This window comes from Pinus tabuliformis, chromosome 6 (assembly GCF_031772625.1).
Source record: "Pinus tabuliformis cultivar Carrire ecotype Pingquan chromosome 6, CPIR1, whole genome shotgun sequence".
In the NCBI taxonomy this organism is placed as follows: domain Eukaryota; kingdom Viridiplantae; phylum Streptophyta; class Pinopsida; order Pinales; family Pinaceae; genus Pinus; species Pinus tabuliformis.
Genome location: NC_142292.1, coordinates 483,436,929 through 483,461,488, shown reverse-complemented (window position 1 = coordinate 483,461,488; position 24,560 = coordinate 483,436,929). Strand labels below are relative to the sequence as shown.

Below are 24,560 nucleotides of genomic sequence, written 5' to 3'. Positions count from 1 at the left end.
CCCCGCCCTTGGTGACTTGACTCAAGGGCCAAGAAATATGAGAAAATCCCAACACAAACCTGCGGTAGAAGTTGGCAAGACCTAGAAAGCTGCGGAGCTCTGTTAGAGTGGTTGGAGAGGGCCAATCCCGAATGACTTGGACCTTGGCTGGATCGACATGCACCCCCTGTTCATCAATGATGTATCCCAGATACTGAACCTCGGTCATGCCAAAAGTGCATTTCTCCAAATTGGCACATAGCTTGTGTTGCCGCAGTGTTTGGAGAACCTGTCGGATGTGGTGGAGGTGCTCTTCCCAACTCTGGCTGAAGATCAGAATGTCATCCAAGTATACTACTACAAAGGAGTTGGTGAATGGCCGCAAGATGTCATCCATTAGCCTCATAAAGGTTGCAGGAGCATTCGTCAATCCGAAAGGCATGACCAACCATTCGAAGAGGCCCTCCTTGGATTTGAAGGCAGTCTTCCACACATCTGAGGGTTCAATTGGTACCTGGTGATATCCTGACTTCAGATCGATCTTGCTGAAATATTTCGCCCCCTTTAGTTGGTCTAGGAGGTCATCAATCCGCGGGATCGGGTACCTATTACGGACAGTGATCTTGTTCAGCGCCCGATAGTCAATACAGAGTCTCCACGTCCCATCCTTTTTCTGTACCAACACTATCGGGCTCCCACAGGGCGAAGAACTCGGACGGATGTGACCTTTCTGCAGGAGCTCTTGAATCTGTCTCTTGATTTCATTGTTCTCCAGAACGGAGCGCCGATAAATTGGTCCATTGGGTAGTGGCGCACCTGGGGTCAGATCGATGGAGTGCTTGACTTGACAGTGCAAAGGAACCCCTGCCGGGGAGGTGAAGATGTCTTCGTACTCCTCCACAATCTTGTCCATCTGTAGCTGCCGTGCAGAGGAACCCCGTTTGGAGGCCGCGGCCACTTTCTTCTTCTTCCCTTGAGGGCGTATCATCAGGAAAACAAATTTCCTGGTTTTGGAAATGATCTTACTGCATTGTTTTGCAGTAATCAAAGAGATGGCGGCAGGTGGTGCTACCTCTGGTATCCTGAACAACTTATTTCCCAATGTAATAATAACAGCACGGGGCCTTGATTCATACACAGCATGTCGCTTCCACAAGTATGGTTGTCCTAGTAATACATCACAAACTTCAAGGGGAGCAATGTCACACAATACCTCATCCGTGAAGGGCTTGATGTTGTATGGAAGGCGACACTGCTGGCTCACGCGAAGATCTCGCCCTTGGTGAAGCCACCCAATGGTGTATGGTTGTGGATGTGCTGTGGTCGGTAAGCCCAACCGCTTCACGACCTCTGCCGAAATGAGGTTCTTTTGACTCCCGCTATCAACAATGAACTGTATCGGGGAGCCCTTTACCCACATCTGGGAGTGGAAGAGACGCTCCTCCTCCTCTGGATCTTCGGGTTCATTTTTCTGGATCTTTGCGGTAGCAACAGTGGCGCTGGGATCCGCATCAATGATCTGCTTCCCTTTTTCATACCCCTTATCGGGTTCTGACTCAGAGTCGGAACATGCATCTGATTCTGAAACCTTTAGCTCAGCCACCAGTGACTGCTTGGCCCGACACTCACTTGTGTTGTGAGTGGAGCTCTTATGGAACTCGCACCATTTTCCAGTGTCCTTTCTCGGCTTCGCGGCGTTGCTCTTTGCTTGCAGCTTCGGCTGGTTGTCTTGGGTTGTCCCGCCTTGGCTTTGTCCTTTGTTCTGTGGTTTAGGGGCACCTTTCCCCTGCTTTGGATTCGCAGATCCAAAGTCTCGTTTCTTTTGTTTAAACTTCTGCTCGACCTTGACAGCATACCGGTATGCTGCGCCGAGCGAGGGGATGTTTAAGAACTGTATTTCTTCCTGGATGTACTTGTGCAGGCAGCCACGGTATTTGAGTATCAAATGTTGCTCCGAATCCTTGATACCCAACTTTGTGCGAAGGGTATGGAAAAGATTGGTGAACTCCGGCACGTCTTGGTCCCTTCCCTGCCGCAGCGTGGTCCACTTTATGTATTCATCCTCATAGCTTCCGACAGGGTAGTACTGCTCCTTGATGGCATCCCGGAACGAATCCCAGGTGGGTGCGGCTGAAAATAGTGAGCCAGTACTTTCATCCTTCTGCTCGCAGTAGGTTTCCCACCAGTCCTTGACGTGGGGGGCTGCTTTGAGAAGAGCAAAAACAATCTTTTCCCGACTCGAAAATTCATGAACAGAAAAATAACCCTCTAGCAGATTTAACCATTTATCTACGGCATCGGCGTCTATCTGACCCTCGAATATGGGGATTTCAAAATTAACTTGTACCTTAAAGGGTGTGGCGTTTCCAGAGGAGCTACTGGAAGCCGATGCGCCGCTTCTGGGTAGCCGCTGAAGGATCTGCGCAAAGCTGTCCATCATCGCGTTCCGTTGTCGCTCGAGCGCTTCTTCGAGCAAGATTTTGATGGGATCTCCTGCCCCCTCGTCTTTCTTCTCGTCCGCCATGGGAGGCCGTCGGGATTTGCGAGGCTGGTCTTGCAAAGGTTCAACCAGTTCAAGCCCTAACTCCTTATATCCCGACCTTGTTGGGGACATGCAAAGAAAAACAGAGAAAAAGCAGACCGCTCTGATACCACTGATCCGGATTTAAACAGGAACGCAACAAATTACAGAGATAACCATATACACAAAGATGCAGCGGAAATAATACTTCATTTCATTAATGGAAAATACTGAAATATGCTTACAAACAGAAATGGCAATAAACTAGCTAGGGCGATGGTAGCTTATCTCTGAGAAGAGATGTGATGGCTACATGCCTCTGAACTGTGTTACAATGAGGCTCGAAGGCCTATTTATTGTTGAGAAACAATGGACAACCCTTAACATTCCAAAACCTAACCCTAGGAGATGAAACGCCAAACTGTGGGCCCCGTTTGGGTAAATTGGTACATCAACTTCCCGGGGTCGTAACTTTGGCATACGATCTCCATTTGACGCGTACAATAGCTCGTTAGAAAGATCTATCCGAGCACTACCACTTTGGGAAGGGCAACATGGGTCCCTCAGATTTTCCAAAAAACGTCGTTTAGGGCCTCAAAACGGCTCCGGAAGTTCAGGACCCGAAAAACTGCTAAAAATAGTAAGTTGTGCTACAATTAAGGAAACTGAAAATGTTGAGAAAGACAATGGTGGGGATCCAGGTGGACTTGGCAGGTGGCCACCAATATCCACCTGGATCAGCCCTGCACGTGTACTGAGTGTTGAGATGCTTGCTTGCAAAGGCGCTGGAGCAATTACCAGGCGAAATGGCAGAAATCACCGAGGGTATGCCAAATATTAAGAAAGATATGAAAAACCTACAAATCATCATGATTACGCAAGACAGTAAGCTGGAGGAAATCCAGCAACAATTGAAGAAGCTATCTCCAGCACCGAAGGACTCAACGGTAGCACCTAAAAATGTGGAAGACCGAAAGGAGTAATTCATGTAGTTTTTAGTTTGCTTATTTTTGAGGATAGCACTTTCTTTTCAATAGTTTTATGTCAGGTTGGAACATGTTTAGTGACTTTTGTTGCGAGGTTTACTTAGCGTGGATTGAAAGACTTATTAATTTTTGCTACTGGATGGCCTATAATACCTTTAGGTGGCCAACAGACTTGGTTTCCCATATGGGCAAGTTGAGGCCACCAAAATGTTGTATATGGATCAACTTGATTTTATATAAATAGAAAAAGACAGGCACCACCGCACCTTACAAAAAAAAATACATAAACTACATTACTTAAATTTTTCTTGATGGTAAAAGTTGTTAAAACTAGCAACTGTATTGAGAAGCTTCCAGATAGGATGAAAGAAGTTAAAAAAATATAAAATTTCAATAGTAATGGGAAGGAAAATGTAAATGCATGGAAATGTATATGATTTAACGAAATACATGAAAATATTTTAATAGAAATTGTAAAAAATAAAGCCAATACAGTTATATAAATGAAATGATGGTCAATATGTGCCATTTATTTTACAATACTTTTCACATTATCAAATTAAAAAAAAAAAAAAAAAAAAACAAAACAAAACAAAACAAAACAAACAAACAAACATGTAGTAAGATTTATCTTATTTTATGATGGATATTCTTAATATCTAAATATTTTTTGTTATAATATTATAGGTCAATGCCAGACTTATTAGTACCAAATGCCTAAAAAACTATAACTTGTTTCATATTAAACTTGTTTATACCATTTCTTATCAATTTATTTAAAAGGGTGAAAAGAACATAATTACTTTGCAAAGAAATATCAATCTTCGATTTGTGAATACTGCTAAGAATATTCTAAAATATTCCATAGAGATTAAATTCCTCTCATCCATTTAATAATTATTGATAGTTAAATTAAAATGATGGTAGTCCTATTCCAAAATAGACATGTCTATGGTCATAAATATAAGAAATGAAAATATGGAGGAAGAGTACAAATGGCAAAAGTTTGGAAGACAAGAAAGGTTCTTTTTTCTTCCTCTTTTTTAAAATTTTGATACGTACCAATTCTATCATATAAAGTGTTATTTTAATTAGAGAATAATGAAGGTAATGAGTGGGATATAGAATTTACATGAGGATTTGAATTTGGAAATGGTAATTCTATGTTAAGCTTTGATGGTTATTGTTGTTAATGGTCAATATTGCCTTGTGTAATGTCGTGTTTTAGAGATTGGTGTACTGTTAAATCCTAGGCGATGCATAATGGCAACTACTTATGTCCACCCCTTGTTACAAGGGTGACTAACATGATTTGAATGGGCAACATCACAAATCCAAAGATTTTAGAGCTACAGTTGTAAGAAATGGAAATGACTTTCCCAATGACTTTGTTTGAGGCCTATTACAGCCTAATACAAGTTGCTTGTTAATATTATTTAGATTTTACATTTATGGGGTAGGTTCCAATGTTGTTAAATTATTTAAATATAGGAATGTTGTGTGTTTTCCTTTATGTGGCTGATGTAATAATTTTTAATGTTCCTGTACAATTAAACTTGTGTCATAGTTCTTATTTTTCCCTCAACATAGAGGGTTTTTCTTTGGCAGTAGTTAGGGTTGTCGGGGAAGGGTTTTATTTTGTAATCCAAATGTTTATATATGTATAATTAATATAATTATGCAGTAATGGAAACATGCATATTGTTCGTTTTTCAAATTTTAATGTATAAGACCCTATAGAAGAGTGTCATGTATACAAGGTTTACACGCATTCAACTATAGCTCATATAATTTATAGATTTTGATATTGGTGTTTTTATGAACTTGTAAATAATAATATTAAACCCAAGGGATAATTATTAATATTAAAATCCAAGGCATAATTTGTAAACCCATGGGATAATATGAAAATCAACTATGGTCAACCATGGTAAACCATGTTTATTTAAGAGTTTATAATATTTATTTTAGGGTTTTTATACATTGGGTTAATATTATTCCCTCAAGTTTAATATTATTCCCTTGGGTTTATAGTTCCTTGGGCTTTTAGTATTAATCCCTTGGGTTTATAGTCCCTTGACCTTTTAGTATTAATCCCTTGGGTTTATTATTCCCTTGCGTTTATAATACCAATCATGCTAAACCATGCTCAATCATTGTCAACCATGGTCAACCATGGTCAATCATGGTCCAACCTTGCATTGTGACAAAGTTTATCTTGATATGAAAATCAATCATGGTCAACCATGGTCCAATGTTGCACTATGACAAGGATTGGGTTAATATTATTCCATATGGTCAACCATGGTAAATCATGTTTATTTAAGGATTTATAATATTTATCTTAGGGTTGGTATACATTGGGTTAATATTATTCCCTCAAGTTTAATATTATTCCCTTGGCTTTATAGTCCCTTGGGATTTTAGTATTAATCCCTTGGGTTTATTATTCCCTTGCATTTATAATATCAATTGGGGTAAATCATGCTCAATCATTGTCAACCATGGTCAACCATGGTCCAACGTCACAATATGACAAGGATTGTCTCAATATAAAAATAAACCATGGTCAACCATGTTTATTTAAGGGTTTATAATATTCATCTTAGGGCTTATATATGTTGGTTTTATAACATTTATTGCTTGGGTTTAATATTATTCCCTGGGGTTCATAATCCCTCTGGGTTTTAGTATTAATACCTTGGGTTTATTATTCCTTTTAATTTATAATATCAATCCCTTGGGTTTATTAATATAAGGGTTCATATTCGTAAGGTTTAATATTATTCCCTTGGTTCAACTGTGGTCGAGAATGCTCCAACGTCTCATTGTGGCAAAGCTTGTCTCATTATGAAAATCAACCATGGTCAACCGTGTTTATTTGAGGGTTTATAATATTTATCTTAGGGTTTCTATACCTTGGGTTTATATTATTCCCTTGTGTTTAATATTATTCCCTTGAGACTATAATATTAATAATGGTCAACCATGATCAAACATGGTCAATCATCATCGACTATGATTAACCTTGGTCAACCATGTTCTATAAAATTAATTGTGGTCAACCACGATCACTCATGGTCGACCATGGTCCAATGTTGCACCGCGATATGAAAATCAACCATGGTCCAACATTGCATTGTGACAAAGATTGTCTCGATATGAAAATTAATCATGGTCAAGCATGGTCCAACATCGCATTGTAACAAGGATTGTGTCAATATGAAAATCATCCATGGTCAACCATGTTTATTTTAGGGTTTATAATATTTTTGTTAGGGTTTATATACCTTGAGTTTATAATATTTATCGCTTGGGTTCATAATCCCCTCAGATTTTAGTGTTAATCATTTGGGTTTATTATTCCCATGCGTTTGTAATATCAATACCTTAGGTTTATTAATCTAAGGGTAAAATATTCCTAGGGTAAAATATTATTCCCTTGGTTCAACCACGGTTGAGCATGGTCGAATAATGCATCATGAGAAAGATTTCTCAATATCAAAATCAACCATGGTCAACCATGTTTATTTAAGAGTTTATAATATTTATGTTAGGATTTATTTATGTTTGGTTTATATTATTCTCTTGGATTTAATATTATTCCAGTGGGTTTTATAATATCAATAATGCTCAACCATGATCAATCATGGTCAACCACAGTCCAATGTCACATTATGACAAAGATTGTCTCAATATGAAATCATCTATGTTCAACCATGGTCTGATGTCGCATTATGACAAATATTGTCTTGATATGAAAATCAACCATGGTCAACCATGGTCCAACGTTGCATTGTGACAAGGATTGTCTCAATATGTAAATAAGCCATGGTCAACCATGTTTATTTTAGGGTTTATAATAATTAGCTTAAAGTTTATATACATTCAATTTATAATATTTATCACTTGGGTTTAATATTATTCCCTTGGGCTCATAATCCCTTGAGGTTTTAATATTAATCCCTTATGCTTATTATTTTCTTGGGTTTATAATATCAAACCCTTGGATTTATAAATCTAATGGTTCATATTCCGAGAGTTTAATATTATTCCATTCATTCAAACATGGTCGAGCATGGTCCAATGTCCCATTGTGAAAAAGATTCTCTCAATACGAATTTCAACCATGGTGAAACATATTTATTTAAGGGTTTATGATATTTATCCTAGGATTTATATACCTTGGGTTTATATTATTCCCTTATTAATCTAAGGGTTCAACCGTGGTCAAGCATTGTCTAATGTTGCATTGTGACAAATATTGTCTCAATATAAAAATCAACCATGGTCAACCATATTTATTTAAGAGTTTATAATATTTATCTTAGGGTTTATATACCTTGGGTTGATATTTTTCCCTTGGGTTTAATATTATTCGCTTGGATTTATAGTCCCTTGGGCTTTTAGTATTAATCCCTTGGGTTTATAATATAAATCATGGTCAACCATGACTGATCATGGTCAACCATGGTAAATCATGGTCGACCATGGTCAACCATGTTTTATAAAATCAATCGTGGTCAACCATAATCAATCATGGTCAAGTATGGTCCAACCTCGCATTATGACAAAGATGATCTCAATGTGAAAATAAACCATGGTCAACTATGGTCCAATGTCGCATTCTAATAAATATTGTCTTGATATGAAATCAATCATGTTCAATCATGGTCCAACATTGCATTGTAACAAGGATTGTCTCAATATGAAAATCAACCATGGTAAACCATGTTTATTTTATGGATTATAATATTTATGTTATCATTTATATACCTTGGGTTTATAATATTTATCCCTTGGGTTTAATATTATTCCCTTGTGTTCATAAACCATAGTTTATAATATTTATCCCTTGTGGTTTTAGTATTAATCCCTTGAGTTTATAATATCAATGCCTTGGGTTTATTAATCTAAATGTTCCTATTCCTAGGGTTTAATATTATTCCATTGGTTCAACCATGGTCAAGCATGGTCCAATGTCCCATTACAACAAAGATTGTCTCGATATGAGAATTAACCATGGTCAACCATGATTATTTAAGGGTTTATAATATTTACCTTAAGCTTTATATACCTTGGGTTTATATTATTTCTTTAGGTTCATAATTTCCCCTTATTAGTCTAAGTGTTCAACTATTGTCGAGCATCGTCCAACGTCACATTATGACAAAGATTGTCTCCATATAAAAATAAACCATGGTCAACCATGTTTATTTAAGGGTTTATAATATATATGTATATTAGGGTTTATATACATTGGGTTTATATTATTCCCTAGAGTTTAATATTATTTCCTTGGGTTTGTAATCCCTTGAGCTTATTACTCTCTTGGGTTTATAATATCAATCATGGTCAAGAATGATCAATCATGGCCAATCATGATTGACCATGGTCAACCCTGGTCAACCATTTTTTATAAAATCAATCATGGTCAACCACGATCAATCATGGTCAACCATGGTCCAACATTACATTGTGACAAATATTGTCTCAATATGAAAATAAACCATAGTCAACCATGGCCCAATGTCTCATTATTACGAAGATTGTCTCGATATGAAAACTAATCATGGTCAACCATGGTTCAATGTCGCATTGTGACAAAGATTGTCTCAATGTGAAAATCAACCATGCTCAAACATGATCAACCATGGTTCAACACATTAAATATATTTATATTTAAGATTTCCTAAATACTAATATTTATTATTTTCTAAATACTAATATATCAAATATATTAATATTTAATATTTAATATATTATATTATATTAAGGCTTATAATATTGGGTTTGATATTATTGTTTATAATATTAAGTTTATAATTACGCCGTAAGGCATTCCCTCTGGAATCAACACCCCCAGCTGCTACCGTGGACGATTATGGACCATCGATTATCTATGTTAGACGATAGAAGCATCTTCTGCCGTCAGATTAACCAGCAACTATACATACCTCCACGTGGTAACCAGCAACTATACATACCTCCACGTGGTTACTAACTCCGGCGAAGATCGATACAGTTACATGGACGCTCCTTCTGCTCTGTATCCTGCAGAGCCCGTCGCCACCATTCCTTGGGTATAGCGCCTGGTTTTCCTGATCTATCCACCAAAAGTTTAGGATTGATAGACTCAGCGCCTGATTTCGGAATGGTTTCATTCTCAAACCTGGCTCGGGATATCAGGTACTGGACATCACAATATCCCACAATCACCCACTTTCAATGGAGCAGCACAAGCACCTGGGGGGCCTCCTGGCAGTTTTTGATCTCTGCAATGGTAAGTTATTTGCTCCTAACTGCAACTTTATGGCACATAATGAAGAAAAAAACATACCCAATTCGCCTTGGTCCTATTCCCGCAATTCACAACATGATAATACTCTCTCTTTCGGCTCTTATGGTGGTGGGTTCCTGGGAAGCTACAAGCCTTGAGATGGAAGAAACATGGTGGTTGTGGGGAAGGCCATATGCCTCTAAACAGTCGATATTCTGTTTCCCAATAGGTACGTGCCCAAAGGGAAGAGTCTTCTTCTGGTCATATGTGTTTTATCTAAGCAAATTTTATGAATTCATGGACACCATTATCCTTGTTCTCAAAAAGAGGCCCTTGAACTTCTTCATGTTTATCATCACGCAGTAGTGGTTGTAATGTGCTTTCTGTGGTTGGAGTATTCACAGTCCCTACAGGTGATTGCATTGATTACGAATGCATCAGTGCATACTATCTTCTGTGTAGCATTGGGTTCCAGCCTCCATGGAAGAAACTTGTCACGAATTGCCAGATTGTGCAGTTCTTGTTCAGTTTCTTGGTTTCCATTGTGTTTCTGTGGCTACATTTCACTGGGGATGGGTGTGCTGGAATGGGAGCTTGGATTTTTAATGCTCTATTCGATGCATCTCTATTAGTACTCTTTTTCAACTTCCATAAGCGGCAATACAGGAAAGGTAAAATGAGGGTAGGCATAGCAAGGATGGTGGAGTGACATTCAGATGGTGTTTTGTAGCAGAGGGCCCGTTCTCAACCCCCCATTTTAAAATTTGATCATGACAAGGACATGAACTTGTTGTCCAATGACATAATTCACATGTAGTTATTAGTAAGTTGGTGATTCCTTATCACAAGTTGCCAATCAATTATATTCAGGAAAGTGACTGAAATCTAAAGATCGATACAGTTACATGGACGCTCCTTCTGCTCTGTATCCTGCAGAGCCCGTGGCCACCATTCCTTGGTTATAGCGCCTGGTTTTCCTGATCTATCCACCAAAAGTTTAGGATTGATAGACTCAGCGCCTGATTTCGGAATGGTTTCATTCTCAAACCTGGCTCGGGATATCAGGTACTGGACAACACAATATCCCACAATCACCCACTTTCAATGGAGCAGCACAAGCACCTGGGGGGCCTCCTGGCAGTTTTTGATCGCTGCAATGGTAAGTTATTTGCTCCTAACTGCAACTTTATGGCACATAATGAAGAAAAAAACATACCCAATTCGCCTTGGTCCTATTCCCGCAATTCACAACATGATAATACTCTCTCTTTCGGCTCTTATGGTGGTGGCTTCCTGGGAAGCTACAAGCCTTGAGATGGAAGAAACACAGTGGTTGTGGGGAAGGCCATATGCCTCTAAACAGTGGATATTCTGTTTCCCAATAAGTACGCGCCCAAAGGGAAGAGTCTTCTTCTGGTCGTATGTGTTTTATCTAAGAAAATTTTATGAATTCATGGACACCATTATCCTTGTTCTCAAAAAGAGGCCCTTGACCTTTCTTCATGTTTATCATCACGCAGTAGTGGTTGTAATGTGCTTTCTGTGGTTGGAGTATTCACAGTCCCTACAGGTGATTGCATTGATTACGAATGCATCAGTGCATACTATCTTCTGTGTAGCATTGGGTTCCAACCTCCATGGAAGAAACTTGTCACGAATTGCCAGATTGTGCAGTTCTTGTTCAGTTTCTTGGTTTCCATTGTGTTTCTGTGGCTACATTTCACTGGGGATGGGTGTGCTGGAATGGGAGCTTGGATTTTTAATGCTCTGTTCAATGCATCTCTGTTAGTACTCTTTTTCAAATTCCATAAGCGGCAATACAGGAAAGGTAAAATGAGGGTAGGCGTAGCAAGGAAGGTGGAGTGACATTCAGATGGTGTTTTGTAGCAGAGGGCCCGTCCTCAACCCCCCATTTTAAAATTTGATCATGACAAGGACATGAACTTTTTGTCCAATGACATAATTCACATGTAGTTATTAGTAAGTTGGTGATTCCTTATCACAAGTTGCCAATCAATTATATTCAGGAAAGTGACTGAAATCTAAATATTTGTTATATTATTACATTGCAAATAAACGTTTATTTCTTGCAAGGGAGTGTCATTTTAAAAGTTGTTGAGATGGAAACTAATCACTGACTGTAGGCATCAAACTTATGTTGAATATGCAGGCAACAGTATATTCTACAAAGAATTCTGATGTATGTCTTTCCTTTCTCAGCAATGTCCACAGGAATGTGTGATTTCATCTATATGAGGACATTAGTGAATGTGTTTTTCGTTGATGCATCCAATTTGGCGTGGACGGTATAGTTTTCTATGAGAAGCCTCTGCTACAATTTGAAGTATAGCAGATTTCAATTTCAAATAGTCATCCAAAGTATTGTAAATTTGATGAGAGATTCTTGCATAAGCTTTCACTTAAAAAGGCTTGGATGTCTGCACTGAAACTGTGTGAGTGCTATTTTTTTGGGGCGGGGGTAAGGAGGGGGATTATATGCACCATGATTGTATAGCACTGAAAATTTAGTCTGGTTCAATTATCCTTTCACAATGAGAAAAGCTAGGAACCATTGTGAGTCCATATTTGGAAATTTTGGTACTCTGTTCCATATTTGCTTAATTTGTTGTACTCTGTGCCTACCGGATTGTGGTCTAGCCCAAGTAGTAAAGTGATTGGCCTTCTATTAAGTTAGATGATGCTGAGTGTAAATTCTGAGTGACTTTTACTGTAGATGTGCCCCTCACAGCCTTGTATCTTAGCTAAAAATAATCTATAAAAATCATTCTCCAAACTAAAAACAAATAAAATATATACCTCTATATAATCGTGGTACTCTGTAATCCTTATACACAATATAAGGCAACCGAAGTGGGGGCATCTGAAAGAGTTGCACAAAGAGATAAAACTATGTGAAGCTGCTCTACTCTATGGAGACGTGAATACCATTTCACTGGGCCAAGGCCTTGAGGTTGGTCATTCAATTGAATATTTTTCTATAACAAGATTAATACATTATGACATTGCAAATAAACATTTATTTTATAAGGGAGTGTCATTTTAAAAGCTGTTGAGATGGACCCCTCTGTTTTTTTTCTTTTTCCCTAGATTCACTCTTTTTCTCCGCTATTTCTCATCCTTTTTCATAGCCATGTACAAGTGAATTTCCGTCTTCTTGTTTTTTTTTTAAAGTTAGAGATTAAGAAATTGAAATTGTTTTTTTTTAAGTTCGAGATAAAAAAAAAATTGAAATTGTCATAAAAATCTAAAGAATTATAAAGAATTATGAACTATTTATCAAGCTCATTTCTATAATGTCAAACATTTTTGTCTAAAATTTGATAATAAATAAAGATAATGGCCAAAACATAAATCATAAATCATATAATGGTATTAAGCTTTCTGAATAAGAAGAGCTCATTGCACCAAAATTCACCATACAACCAACTTTCCCTTTTATCCCACAGTTGGGAATACCTCTTTGTAATTTCTTCCATGTCTACCATAGACATTGCCATCACTTCTACATTAGTGTTCTCTCTAGTTCCTATATTTCTTATTGGACAACCAAAAATTCTTACTTTCTGAAGTGTCTTCAGATCCATATAACTCTCTGGTAATATATTTAATGTTGTACATGCCATTATAGTAAATATTTTAAGTGAAGCCATTGCACCTTTCTCTATTACAGGCAACTCCTTTAATGTAGGTAGCCAAGCAAGAGAAAATCTTTCCAGAAGAGGAAATGCTCCTTTGTGACCAAATTCTGTTGGAAACTTACTTGCTCTAGGACATTCAATGATCTCAAATTGCCTCAAACCCTTGAGTTTATGTAGATGTGGAAGTTCTTCCAAGAAATGACAACCAACAAATTTAAGATAGCCCAAATATTGAAAGTCATAAAAATTATAATCCATTTTAACCAAGTGAAAGTATTCTAATAATACCAGTCTTCTCAATTTTGACATGTTTCTTATATCGTTGGGTAGAATTTCCAGCTTCAATGTGAGGGAGTTCATTTGAGTCATCTTTCCCAGTGTGCCCTCACTAATAATTTCGCCATTATTTTGTAGTTGTAATGTTTTAAGTTGTGTTAAACTTGCCAAATTGTTGATAGAAGCTGTTTTTTTTCCATCTGGTATCCTTATCTTTCTTCCAAAGAACCTTGCAACCATAAGTTTCCAAATGCTCCAAAGAGGTAAGCCCTGAGATACTGGGAGGTAGAAATTGCAGATCTCTACATCCCTCCAAGCTTAATTTCCTTAAAGATCTCAGCATATGGATGGCGGACGGTAATTCTTGGATGGCAGAATAGGAAAGATCAAGGATCTCCAGATTTACAAGACTGGTAAAAGATGCAGGTAACCTATTGATGGGTATGTGTCTTAAACCCAAATATATTAGCTGCTCCAAACACCCAAAACTCTTTGGCAATGATTTCAATGACGTTCCACTTAAAGAGAACGCCTTAAGGGATATCATACTCCTGACACCCTTGTTGGGATCTTTGTTAAATATGGATTTCCACTGAGAAGCAATGAGCATATTTGTGTAGACGATGTGATTAAGCGGAATGCGGCCCAAACACTCATTTTCATTCACAGCTGTCAAACCCTTACCCACACGGTAATAGAAATTTTCTTCCTCCTCTGCGATTCGGATTGCCATATCACGCAGGGAGTCATGCACCTTGAAACAGAGTACTTGCCCATCAAAGTCTCTCATCATTGGCTCGATCAAACAACGATCTGCTAAAATGTTGAGATAATATCTTCCCAGCTTGAATGGATCATAAGCGGGTCGATGCTCATGTTCCAACGTCTTCTTGGCAAGTAAGCCTTCCCCTATCCATACCTGAATCGCCAACTGGACATGAACGACTGTGTCTTCCAAGATGTTTGCAGCTACACATAAAAAGCACAATTGCAGGTCAGCATCCTCATAGCCGAGTGCATCATAACTCAACCTAACACAATTGTACACACTGTCCACGTTTGGCAGCCTTTGGGCAGCCCATTCCCACTGTTGTGGATGAGTACTCCTGGCCATTGCCCTGCCAACCACTTTGATAGCAAGGGGAAGCCCTCTGCACATTTTACACACAAGCTTGGCTTTTCCCTCTTCTATGTTTGCTGGCAGATTTCCATATAAAAAGCATAATTGCAGGTCAGCATCCTCATAGCCGAGTGCATCATAACTCAACCTAACACAATTGTACACAGTGTCCACGTTTGGAAGCCTTTGGACAACCTATTCCCACTGTTGTGGATGAGTACTTCCGGCCATTGCCCTGCCAACCACTTTGATAGCGAGGGGAAGCCCTCTGCACCTTTTACACACAAGCTTGGCTTTTCCCTCTTCTATGTTTGCTGGCAGATTTCCATTATTATATGGAAAAGTGTGACAAGCAAACTCTCATCTTCCGACAAATCCTCCATTGTTGTTGTGTATTTATCTACGACACCTGTTTTTAAGAGTGAAACGCGATCCCTGGAACTGACAATGACTTTGGAGGTGGAGTGGTTCCTTACAGGGCACAGTACACCTAATTCCTCTAACAATTCTGTAGCATTCCATCCCCATACATCATCTAAGAACAGAATAAGCCCGGTGCTCTGGTGCACTGTCTGATTCAACCATCACTTTACCTCTTCTTCGTTCATATTTTCGCCCAAATTTACATTTTTTTGTGTGGCTATTTGGGTACAGAGTGCATTTCTAAGACTTGTAAAAGAGGGACTTTGGGAAGCAGTGAGCCAAAGTAATAAACCATCCTTAGAATTACTGCGTACCTTTTGGCTATTGAAGAGCGTCTTCAAAAGAAGAGTTTTTCCGAAACTTTTCGAGAATCGAAAATGCTTTATCCTGTCCCACTATAAGGGGCTCTTTGATCAATTTCATCTTTGCAGAGCCTGTTGGAACAACAGGGCCATGGGAAGTACTTGAAGAAGAAGAGCTCATTGCACCAAAATTCACCATACAACCAACTTTCCCTTTTATCCCACAATTGGGAATATCTCTTTGTAATTTCTGCCATGTCTACCATAGACATTGCCATCACTTCTACATTAGTGTTCTCTCTAGTTCCTATATTTCTTATTGGACAACCAAAAATTCTTACTTTCTGAAGTGTCTTCAGATCCATATAACTCTCTGGTAATATATTTAATGTTGTACATGCCATTATAGTAAATATTTTAAGTGAAGCCATTGCACCTTTCTCTATTACAGGCAACTCCTTTAATGTAGGTAGCCAAGAAAGAGAAAATGTTTCCAGAAGAGGAAATGCTCCTTTGCGACCAAATTTTGTTGGAAACAAACTTATTCTAGGACATTCAATGATCTCCAATTGCCTCAAACCCTTGAGTTTATGTAGATGTGGAAGTTCTTCCAAGAAATGACAACCAACAAATTTAAGATAGCCCAAATATTGAAAGTCATAAAAATTATAATCCATTTTAACCAAGTGAAAGTATTCTAATAATACCAGTCTTCTCAATTTTGACATGTTTCTTATATCGTTGGGTAGAATTTCCAGCTTTATGAGTGACAATGTGAGGGAGTTCATTTGAGTCATCTTTCCCAGTGTGCCATCACTAATAATTTCCTCATTATTTTGTAGTTGTAATGTTTTAATTTGTGTTAAACTTGCCAATTTGTTGATAGAAGTTGTTTTTTTTCCATATGGTATCCTTATCTTTCTTCCAAAAAAGCCTTGCAACCATAAGTTTCCAAATGCTCCAAAGAGGTAAGCCCTGAGATACAGGGAGGTAGAAATTGAAGATCTCTACATCCCTCCAAGATTAATTTCCTTAAAGATCACAGCATATGGATGGCGGACGGTAATTCTTGGATGGCAGAATAGGAAAGATCAAGGATCTCCAGATTTACAAGACTGGTAAAAGATGCAGGTAACGTATTGATGGGCATGTGTCTTAAACCCAAATATATTAGCTGCTCCAAACACCCAATACTCTTTGGCAATGATTTCAATGACGTCCCACTTAAAGAGAACGCCTTAAGGGAGATCATACTCCTAATCACCCTTGTTGGGATCTTTGTTAAATATGGATTTCCACTGAGAAGCAATGAGCATATTTGTGTAGACGATGTGATTAGGGGAAAGAAGTCAATCTGTTCTCGCTCAACAAAAGCCGAATGCGGCACAAACACTCATTTTCATTCACAGCTGTCAAACCATTACCCACATGGCAGTAGAAATTTTCTTCCTCCTCTGCGATTCGGATTGCCATATCACGCAGGGAGTCATGCACCCTGAAACAGAGTACTTGCCCATCAAAGTCTCTCATCATTGGCTCGATCAAACAACGATCTACTAAAATATTGAGATAATATCTTCCTAACTCGAATGGATCATAAGTGGGTCGATGCTCATGTTCCAACGTCTTCTTGGCAAGTAAGCCTTCCCCTATCCATACCTGAATCGCCAACTGGACATGAACGACTGCGTCTTCCAAGATGTTTGCAGCTACACATAAAAAGCACAATTGCAGGTCAGCATCCTCATAGCCGAGTGCATCATAACTCAACCTAACAGAATTGTACACACTGTCCACGTTTGGCAGCCTTTGGACAGCCCATTCTCACTGTTGTGGATGAGTACTCCCGGCCATTGCCCTGCCAACCACTTTGATAGCGAGGGGAAGCCCTCTGCACCTTTTACACACAAGCTTGGCTTTTCCCTCTTCTATGTTTGCTGGCAGATTTCCATATAAATAGCACAATTGCAGGTCAGCATCCTCATAGCCGAGTGCATCATAACTCAACCTAACACAATTGTACACACTGTCCATGTTTCGCAGCCTTTGGACAGCCCATTCCCACTGTTGTGGATGAGTACTCCCGGCCATTGCCCTGCCAACCACTTTGATAGCGAGGGGAAGCCCTATGCACCTTTTACACACAAGCTTGGCTTTTCCCTCTTCTATGTTTGCTGGCAGATTTCCATTATTATATGGAAAAGTGTGACAAGCAAACAACTTCCAACTCTCATCTTCTGACAAGTCCTCCATTGTTATTGTGTATTTATCTGCGACACCTGTTTTTAAGAGTGCAGCGCGAACCCTGGAACTGACAATGACTTTGGAGGTGGAGTGGTTCCTTACAAGGCACAATACACCTAATTCCTCTAACAATTCTGCAACATTGCATCCCCATACATCATCTAAGAATAGAATAAACCCGGTGCTCTGGTGCACTGTCTGATTCAACCATCGCTTTACCTCTTCTTCGTTCATATTTTCGCCCAAATTTACATTTTTTGTGTGGCTATTTGGGTATGGAGTGCATTTCTAAGACTTGTAAAAGAGGGACTTTGGGAAACAGTGAGCCAAAGTAATAAACCATCCTTAGAATTACTGCATACCTTTTGGCTATTGAAGAGCGTCATCAAAAGAAGAGTATTTCCAGATCCACCCTTGCCAACAACACCAGCTTTTCGAGAATCGAAAATGCTTTATCCTGTCCCACTATAAGGGGCTCTTCGATCAATTTCATCTTTGCAGAGCCTGTTGGAACAACAGGGCCATGGGAAGTACTTGAAGAAGAAGAGCTCATTGCACCAAAATTCACCATACAACCAACTTTCCCTTTTATCTCACAATTGGGAATATCTCTTTGTAATTTCTTCCATGTCTACCATAGACATTGCCATCACTTCTACATTAGTGTTCTCTCTAGTTCCTATATTTCTTATTGGACAACCAAAAATTCTTACTTTCTGAAGTCTCTTCAGATCCATATAACTCTCTGGTAATATATTTAATGTTGTACGTGCCATTATATTAAATATTTTAAGTGAAGCCATTGCACCTTTCTCTATTATAGGCAACTCCTTTAATGTAGTTAGCCAAGCAAGAGAAAATGTTTCCAGAAGAGGAAATGCTCCTTTGTGACCAAATTCTGTTGGAAACAAACTTACTCTAGGACATTCAATGATCTCCAATTGCCTCAAACCCTTGAGTTTATGTAGATCCAGCATGCCAGGGTTGATTAAATTTCGAAAGTCAATTAAATAGTCAAAAGTTTTAAAGTTGTTGACTAGATTTGTAGAGTAAGTGAAATAGTCAAAAGGCGCTTTAAGTGACTGCCAGAATCAAAGGTTGTTTTCGAATGAGCACGAGCTAGCAAAGCCGCCCGTGATATTTCCGGAGGCGTTTATCGAGGTGGAGGAATTGCCTGGACCGCCAAAAGTGATCGGATCCGGGCAAAAAAATTTAAAAAAATTACATAAATCCTTCACTTTGAAGATATCCCCGTTGGAATCTCCCTGAAACATAACATATGATAAAAAAAACATCAATAAAGAAACAAAATTGCATAAACTTTTGACTTCTTTCTTCTATGCTATTGTTTCTCATCATTGCCTTACGGCGTTTTCTTTGCAACATGTGGTGCAAATGCTAGTATAGCATATATTAAGTTGATGCCTACTGCCTATATCAATTATATTTGTTAATGTGGTTGTGCTAGCTCACATTAATATTAACTTTAATAACGCCTACACAATTTAGTTTTACAAGTGAGAGAACCGATCATCTTAAAGTTTATTACTTTGTGTACAAAGAACATATATTAGTTGAGATCACTCTTAATTCCGGATCTATTAAGTATCAAGAAAGATAAAATCTCTTTACAGTTTCAAGAGATTTGATGCCTATCACTTCTTGGTAAATCCATAATTAAAAATAAATCTAAACTGATTTAATTATTAATTATTAATTTTATGATTTTATTTTATTTTATTATTAATTTTATATAATTCTAGTGAATCAAAATATTTCATTTTTATAATTACCAATTATTATATTATATTATATTTTATCTTTTTAATTCATTTTTATTCCATTTTTGTTATGTTGACCCATCAAAATATTAAACATTATAACATCCCTGAAAAACACCTTCCAAAGTATTTAAACAAACCTACATTGGGAAAAATAAAGTGCATAACTCTCAATAGTCTGTTAGGAACTTTGGTATCAGTTACTCACCTGCACTGCGACCTTTTCTTTGCTCAACCAATTGGATGGGAGCAGACTAGATATATGGCATGTTAGGGATTGCAGTATCTCCAAATTTTCAAGGAAAATTGTGCGTTTCATTGATCATTTCATATATATTGAGAAAAATTCTTCAACATGTTTACTAACTGCTATAACTTTAAACAAGTGATCTTTGTTCGATATTAGTTTACGATGTTGCCTCTAAACAATGTGGAAAGAAATTCGGTAGTGGACATGTTAAAACTTGAACTGTAAACAAATAATAAGTTTGTTGCCTATAAACAATCTGGAGAGAAAATTCGGTAGCTGACATGACAAATAATAAGTTTGTCTAAATGCCATCACCATATCCCATTTCTGGAGCTCTCTTTAACTAATCTACATCTCAAGTTACCTAGGCTTACATCCATTTATTCATTTTGCATATATGGTCCACTGAATTTCATTAATTCATTTTGTGTATATGGTCCACTGAGTTGGGGTGTGGTGTAATTTGAGATCCAATTTACATCTTAATGACAAATAATAAGTTGGTCTAAATCCAGCTCTTTGATCCCTAGGTTTACTTTCATTTATTCGTTTTGCATATATGGTTGATTGAGATACAATTTACATCCTATATTTTAAAGTATAGAATAAAATATAAATTCTTATAGTAATTTTAAAACAATGTAAAATAATATTTTATTAGTATGTTGAGAGGTTGTTTAATTGAATATATAGGAGATGTTGTAGTGATATATTAGATGAAGCTTTAAATTAAAAAAATATGAGAGAGACATTGTGGTGGCTGTAAATGGATGTAAACATCTAAATCTCAATTTAATATGGGAGAGATGTAATGTCCATAAAATGAAGCATTACGTCCAAAATTAATAATAATAATAATAATAATATGTAAAGTTGGTTGAATAAAAAAGTAATAAATCTATTAGATTCAATTTGTTATAGTGTAAATTTGTTCTTATTAATAAAATAAAAAATATTTTTTCTAATAAAAATTATAATACATATATCACATTAAAATAAATTCAAATAATAATGATTCATATTTCAAAACATATAATTAATAATAATAAAAAAATTAATGAGTTTAATTTATAAACTTAATATTAAAAATAAAATTATTTTTAAATATAAAAACGATATATATAGAAATATCCATTTAGCCTTGTAAATTAAAATACTAGTTCAAATTTGTATTCATTATTTCAATTTTCCATATTTAAATTCAATTAATAAATATATAAAAAACTTAATATTTACAATAAACACATATATCTCTATACACACTATAAATATCATAACAAAATAATAATAAAGTATGTCATATATATATTTGCATCCTTTACTAGTAAACCTCCTCTAGGGGTGTACAACCTGTCCTCCTCTCCATAAACTGGGTCATAGTAAGAGGATTTGAACCTTGGATCTTTTACTTTTCAGAGATTTCACATTACTTTGATTACCAATTGAGTTGCCCCCACGATTTATATTAACTATTTTTTCGTAAGTTAGATTTTTTATTACTTCCGGAATTCAAGATACATCATTAAAAAACAAATCGATCTCAATTCACCACATGGTAGGGAAACCAGATTTCTTGGTTGGTAAAAAGAGAGATAAAGTTTCAAGAAAAAGAGACATCAATTTATCATGGCGGTGCCATACAACAACAAGAGTAAATACCTAACAACGTACTTAGGAATCTAAGGATGTCACACGAGCAAGGTTCATTGCACTTGTACCAGGTGGTGTAAAGGGCATCAGCTCAAATTGTAGGTGAATCTCCATGTACGCCACGCAAGCATTCAATCTCTCCAAACAAGACCATTGATAATGTTGCACCCTATGTGTTTCATTCACGCATGAAATGATATCATTTATGTCCTCATGTTTCTCCTTTAAAACTTAGCCTAACACGCTTCAACTAGCATTGTAAAGTGATGGAATGCATGTATTCGTTACTTCTTCCCCTTGTATGACAAGGTCAACAAGCCAATTAGAAACCTCCTTCATAATTTATGAATTTGAGTAGGCATGAAGGTCATTAATGGCATAGTTCTCAAGATGACAAATTTTCTCTCGAATGCTAGGAGAATTCACTAAATGATAAATGGAAACCACTTCTTGGGCCTAGGTCTCGGCACACAATTGACCTTGTTGGTCACATCCACTAGCCCCTCAGTGGCTTCACATCCTATGTTAAGGCATTAAGGTCAAGAGATAGGGGAACCAAACACAAGACCAAGATCACAACCAACTCCCACAACAAGAAAACCTACCACTCACAGCCCCCCAACTACTAACAAGTGGAAGAAGAGATTCCTGAGATCCCCAAACCACCCCTAAATGCTCGTGAGCCAAAATAAGATTGACTCCCAAAATCCCTTCCCTACATGAATTCCAAATGACCACACAAACCAAGGGTGAAAAATACAAGGCAAAGATGACCCAACAAACTGAGCACTAGGGGAATAAAGTTGAAAAAAACCCAATAGGTGGGAGACAAAGCTAGAAAAGGAATGCGCTGCAAGATTCAACAGAGACCCTAATACCTTAAGACCCAATGAACAGTACGCAACAAGAGAAAATCACGAGGACCGCGAGCATAGAACCAGCACTACACACATAATAAAAGATACAATGCATGTAGTAAGGTTGAGACTAATACCCAGAAAATGATGTCCAAGAATGTCATGGTGGACAAAAACCTAGACCTTCGAAACTAAGTGATGGAATTCGCAAACTCCAATAAGAAGTGTGGCCGACCCTATGGCGTCCTCACTCTATGCTAGGACAACATGAGGACCTTGAATGCTAACACCACCCACACCCCCAATGAGAGATCATAAGATAAGATAAGATAATTATATTTATGTCCAACTAATGACCACAAAGTAGGTCAAAGGGACTGTTGAGTACAGTAAGGGAGAACCAAACGGTCTCCTATAAAAGATACAATGCATGAAGTAAATCAATATCTCGCCCTAGCGGAGAAGATCCAGGACCTAATAGGTCTAAGGATCAGACCCATCTCTCCTAACATCTGAGACTAAATGAATAACACTCAAAAAACTCAACAATGTCTGTTGGCCCGATGAAGAGCTGATGGAAAGTGTAGACTGTCCACTAAATCGTGTCCTGGGGGCTTCACGCGCGTTGAATGTTGGAGGACATAATCTGTCTCCCAAGAGAAGATCTGAGACGGAAATGCTGTTGAGATCTCTTGTAGCAGGGTGAGGTCCCATGGATCCTCACTAATCTGGAGTCTAGATACGTACTGGTTTCAATCGATCTCTTGGTGCCCCTGTCTAAAAGTAGTACCCTGAAAAATGTTGTGATCCTGTGTGTGGAGTTTGGTCTAATGGGAGGTTGAAGAATATGCACTTGGAACCTAAGAGCCTCCTGCATATATAGGGCCAAACATCTCTGATCGGGGTATGTGAAAAAGTCGGCGAGGGTCCGAGAATCTCTAAACAAGCAATGAAACCTTCATCTGATCTCGTAGTAGACAGAGCATCCAAGGATGAAGTGCACCTCGGTCTCTGCTTCGTGTAAATGACATACCTCCCAGAGTATGTCTAGTCTATCCGCCTAGTGGTGAGTCTCTACCCGAAGTCTATGAGAACCTACTCTGAACTGGCCTAGAGGAATGCAAAGAGCACGCATCAAGTGGTGAAATGTGGGCCAAAGACCTTTCTCTCTCAACCACTTGAAGTAAAAGAAATGGAAAGACTATATGGGTCAATGCCACTACTACACCATTGGCATGTGACCCTACAATGGAAAGGCCAATCTTTACTCCATATATTAGACCAATTGTCTCTCATTAGAAGACCATGCAACTAAGAGGGAAATAAAATCCCACTAACCACTTATTTCATTGAGGTTAAATCTCTACAATCCATGTAATAATTATTGATAATTAAATTCAAATTATAAAAAACATATTCCACAATAAACACACCTATCCCTATAAATATTTATTTTAGTGTGAAAAAACTATAGTATTGTATTAATAAAAACCAGTACATATATGCATATTGAGAATACCATCAAATGATGTACATCATTTAAAATAAAAAAACAGATCATAAAGCATTCAACCCCATACCACACATGTTCCACTTATCAATCATTGGTGATGAAACTGAAATTAGCAAATTAGATACCCATTGCCTGTCCCAAACAGCAAAATAATGAAATTAGCAAATTAGATACCCAGTGCCTGTCCCAAACAGCAAAATAAGAGAAAGCTCAGGTATATAAAAAAAAAAACAAAACATAGTAAATCATAACAGTGCAGCCATAACCTATCCATATAAATATGTTAATATGCTCAGTAATAGAAAAGCCAAGAAATTAGATTTATTAGTGCGCGCAGAGTATGGATACAACAAAGAGGACTACAAATCATGCGAAGTCATTTTCTGATGGTAAGCAAAGAGTACATAAGCAAGACATTGCAGTGAAGCATATAAATAATGCATTGATAAGAAAAGCCCAGTAAAAGCGTTCGAGGAAAAGCGTTGGTGCAGCTAATGAAGCAAGAGTTCCAGAGAGGCATAGAAAACAAAAAATTAAGATGACAGGACCTTGCAAGCTCCTAAGAAAGTTTGAAATAGCAAGAAGGTTCAGACATATCACTCAATTTATTTTATTGCCGTAGATTTGTTTGCATACAATTAGGAAAATGTGGATGAAGATGAGCAGGCAATTTCCATGTGAGAAGCAAAGATCACAGAGATAATGGAGGAAAGAATTGT

General features: G+C 37.6%; 1 protein-coding gene and 2 pseudogenes across 1 annotated transcript; 2 read left to right on the top strand and 1 right to left on the bottom strand.

Annotated features, from left to right (window-relative positions):
- The first annotated feature begins 9,576 nt into the window (after nucleotides 1-9,576).
- Nucleotides 9,577-10,475, top strand: LOC149259397 (fatty acid elongase 3-like; annotated as a pseudogene).
- Nucleotides 10,476-10,734: 259 nt separating this feature from the next.
- On the top strand, nucleotides 10,735-11,650 carry LOC149259396 (fatty acid elongase 3-like pseudogene; annotated as a pseudogene).
- A 5,231-nt stretch (nucleotides 11,651-16,881) lies between these two features.
- LOC149259395 (disease resistance RPP13-like protein 4) lies at nucleotides 16,882-18,024 on the bottom strand. Its single transcript, XM_089454083.1, has 2 exons — nucleotides 17,391-18,024; nucleotides 16,882-17,255 (listed from the first exon to the last, which is right to left on the bottom strand). Exons 1-2 carry the CDS (start codon nucleotides 18,022-18,024, stop codon nucleotides 16,882-16,884), a joined length of 1,008 nt encoding a protein of 335 aa, XP_089310209.1.
- Nucleotides 18,025-24,560: the final 6,536 nt, after the last annotated feature.

Bases quoted from the DNA above. Each gene is read 5' to 3' on its own strand.
- LOC149259395 (XM_089454083.1), bottom strand. From the start codon at position 18,024: ATGAACGAAGAAGAGGTAAAGCGATGGTTGAATCAGACAGTGCACCAG. The intron at 17,256-17,390 runs GTACTCATCCAC...TTTTATGTGTAG, and splicing joins TGGCAGGGCAATGGCCGGGA to CTGCAAACATCTTGGAAGAC.